The 3,828-nt window shown below is 39.2% G+C and overlaps 1 protein-coding gene across 1 annotated transcript in view; it reads right to left on the reverse strand.

The window, feature by feature from the left end:
• Nucleotides 1-2,253: 2,253 nt before the first annotated feature.
• The window catches only part of LOC106524603 (coiled-coil domain-containing protein 40), a gene marked incomplete at its 3' end in the record, with an annotated part of 3,872 nt that continues 2,297 nt past the window's right edge, over nt 2,254-3,828 (reverse strand). The window contains 5 exon segments of the mRNA XM_014018470.1: nt 2,254-2,376; nt 2,485-2,642; nt 2,868-3,087; nt 3,311-3,394; nt 3,562-3,659. Coding sequence (XP_013873924.1) covers nt 2,254-2,376; nt 2,485-2,642; nt 2,868-3,087; nt 3,311-3,394; nt 3,562-3,659 — 683 coding nt within the window.

A 3,828-nucleotide genomic window follows, 5' to 3' on the forward strand; every position in this document is an offset into this window, starting at 1 on the left:
CATCTGTACAGTGAGTGTGAGTATATTGTAGTTGTTCAATTAAAAAAATACTTTATTGATCACAAAAGTAAATTATATAATATAATAGTAGTTAAATAGTAGTTCAAATGCATGTATTTTAGTTTAGCTGTGCTCCCCAGTAGGACTTAGAGTGTGTAAATAAATAATGCACCATTGTGACACATTCGTTTGAAGATGTGGTTCTGCAGGTTTGTCATTCTGAGTGTCTTGCACTGGGTCAGACTCTGGCTTGTAAATGTAAGGCTGGATTGACAAGTCTACCGTTGTTGACATCCTTATACTTTCTTGCCATCTGCCATCACTAATATGCACCTTTATATACATTCATTTTTGTACTGTACTTTACGGTGTATATTTGTATAGAAATAAGCATATGTGTTTATGTATATGTGTATATGTGCATTGGTACATTACCGTATATCACGTGTATATTGTGGGGTTTTGTTTATCTTTTATTAATCTTTCATTATTCTTCTCAGCCTCTCTTGTATTAAGCTGCAGTAATGTGYAAATTTCCAGACTGTGGGATCAATAAAGTTTTATCTTATCTTATTTTATCTTAAAAACAGTTTTTAGTCGGTAGAAAACTGTTTTTGCAATGAAACTACAAACATGGCCAAACAGGGTGGAGTCGAACGCTCAGCGACCTGGAGGGGGCAGGGTGTGAAATATCTCATTTGCATTTAAAGAAACCGCACCAAAACAGCTTGCTCTGAGGTGCAACTCAGAACAGGGGTAAAGCAAGGAAAGCAAGGAGTCTGTGGAACAAAAAAAAACCAACAAAAAAAACGAGGAATTAAGACCAAAGTGTTGCAGTTTTATTTTAAATAGACCATAAGAGAATGATTTAGATGTGAAAAAGAAGGATTTAAAAGCATGACATGATACCTTTAATGACCTGAATGGATATTTTCTTAAAAATGAATGCCAATTAACAACTTCTCAGGGTACAAATCATTCACATTCACTTATACTGGCATACCCAGAAACCTCTATTAATGTGGTCCCAACATGAACAAAGATATTTTTCTGAAATGTCAAATCCTGTGAAGTATAACATGTTCCCAATACATGCATTATGTTTGTATATGGTTGAATGGTAGAAAAGTGACAGTAAGCTGCACACACTTTACATGACAGAAGAGCCAATTTACAAAGTATTTTACAAGTGTTTAGAGTCTCTCAAGGGCAACATTTTCCAAAGTTACAAAGTTGTGTGAGTTGATTTGTTGTTGTGATCTTACCCTCTTGTGTAATAATACATTGTTTTGTGGTTTATCCACAAACCTTGGCAACAACTACAGACTGTATCCATTATTATTCCATTAAGAAATAGGGTCCTAGGAAATCTGTAGGATTTATTTAAACTTTTTTGTAAGTATTTTTATCTCCACGTGATTTCCATGTTCTATGATGTTACATTCACCAAAAAAGTGTTAATGGCAAATTAATAAAATCTCAACTGTTCAACAGAAAATAATTCAATTTTTTCTTTATATTAACAAATATACTGCAAATACATTTCAATTTAACACTATAGATTTGGCATCCTTCATTGCAGGTGACCTATGATGGCCAAAGGTTTTCTATTGCTAGTAACCAATGGGGCACAACTCCTATATTGGTATGGCACCTGGCATTTGCAGGCAGTCTCCCATCCAAATACTAACCAGGTCCAACCCTGCTTAGCTTCTAAACACAGATGAGATCTGGCACGTTCAGGGTGGCAATGACCTTTATGACTGTAAAGCATTAGTAAGCTAGAAGCACTAGGAGAGCGCAAACCTCTGCCAAGACCAATTTCCCCTATGCTACAATAGTGAAGAACCCTTCAAAAAATCCCTGGTCATAGCTGTTGGCCCTGTGGGTCCTGCGTGTGGTTGCTGGTGGGGCTCTCCTGGTTCTCTCCTGTGTTCCTCGCAGGGGGGTGGGTGGGTAGTTCTTGCTGCGTGGGTGGCCTTGGGGGCTCAGTCTCTCTCGGGGTCTGTGGCTCTGGTCCCTCTTATGTTTGCCTTGGGTCTTGGGGGTCGGGTCTGGGGTCCTCCACAGTCACTATTCAACATTCCACTGGAGAAATCTTGTATTTATGTGCATGTTGACAACCGCACAAAAATAGATATTTGGATCCTGGGGTTTCTGACAATCACTGGATGCATGTATGTGTATGTATGTGTGTATGTGTATGTNAACATTTTTTAATTATTGCTCACTGAATAAAGACACAATAGTTACCTCAGAAAATGCCTGCTTGACTGCTTTTGTCTCCACGGCTTGAGCAGTTTTTTGGGCCTCGTACATGTGGACCTGCTGGGTCAGCCTCTCCAGATCCTTGGTTAGATGAGTTATGTACAGGTCCTGATGACACAGGACAAACAGCAGAAACTCAACCACAGCTTCCAAATCAGTGACGAGTGTGAAAGACTTCCTGTTTCCCACAGGTCGGACTTGAGCTTGTGCTTTTACCTTTTTCAATTTCTGCTCTTCTGCTTGAGTTTTCTCAGCTCCCGCTCTGTGCTTAGCCTTCTTCATGGTTTTACCTTTGGAGCGCTGATCTTTGCTGACTGCTTGTGCTAAGCTGAGGTGCTGCAGCATTTTCTCCAGTTTCCCTTGCAGTTCGGTGACTGGGAGAAAAACAGGAGAACACATGATTGTAAAGTTAGAACTGACTTTCTGCACCTTTTGACTGTTCTTGTATGATACTGTTTATTCTTCTGTTGTATGGAGCTGTTACACTACAGCTTGTAAAATGTCTCTTACACATTTAAACCTGTATAATGACAGATTTGAGTGTAAAAATAGAGAGAATCAAGAGACGTATAGAAAGGAAGAAGCATAGACAAGCCTACCGTGTGCTTCCTCTTGGCTGCGCTGTTTGCTCACGTCAGAAAATTTGATCTTCGCCACCTCCAGTTGATCTTGTGCCTGCCGACGCCGGACTTGTGCGTCCACTCCGGCCTGCTGAACCTGCTCCATTTTGCGTTTCACTTTCTCCAGTTTTTCCTGAACGTGGCGTGCCTCAATGCTCACTTTCTCCCACCGGAGGTCAGCTGCCTTTTTACGAGCGCGCTGAGGTCATAGGAAGGAGGAAAAAAATAAAATAAAAAAGAGCATAAAGAATAAATCAGAACAAAAATCTACAAACGTTAATTAATTAGATTCAGATCTGATTTTTGTCATCCTTGCATTCTTTTCCACAAATATTTCCACCAAACTTACAGTGTTTTGTGCTGCACCAGCAGGTCACACATGAAACTATTGATTATTTGTTATTAAGAGAAAGGTAACTAACCTTTTCTTTCAGTTCCTTCTTGATCTTTTCCAGTCTCATCTTGAGCTCACGGTTTAGAGCTTCCTGAAACTTTATACACATAGGCTGCAAATACACAAACACACACAGGGAGAGGATAGTGGCTGTGCAGAATATTTGACAGAATAATGTGTATAAACTCWGTCATCTATTAAATAACTGTGAATAAAGTTGTTTCATTGACTACCTATTGACATTATTTTGTATTTCATAGTAAAGAACAAGTAACAAACATGGTCAGGGTCAAGAGAGGGTAACTCCTTCTCTTCTGGCAGCTCTGGGTCGGTCATGACATCTGGTGTGTTCGAGCTCGACAGGTGAGGAGTCGGTGCTGCTCAGAACAAAACATAGGAAATGAATTAAACTATGTAGCAAATTACAATTTTTTAATGTTTTTTTAAATTTTATCAGTCACTTGGACAATTCACCTACACTGCCATCACTAATATGCACCTTCATATACATTCATTTTTGTACTGTACTTTACGGTGTATATACAG

This window comes from Austrofundulus limnaeus, unplaced genomic scaffold (genome assembly GCF_001266775.1).
Source record: "Austrofundulus limnaeus strain Quisiro unplaced genomic scaffold, Austrofundulus_limnaeus-1.0 Scaffold194, whole genome shotgun sequence".
NCBI classification, from domain to species: Eukaryota; Metazoa; Chordata; class Actinopteri; order Cyprinodontiformes; family Rivulidae; genus Austrofundulus; species Austrofundulus limnaeus.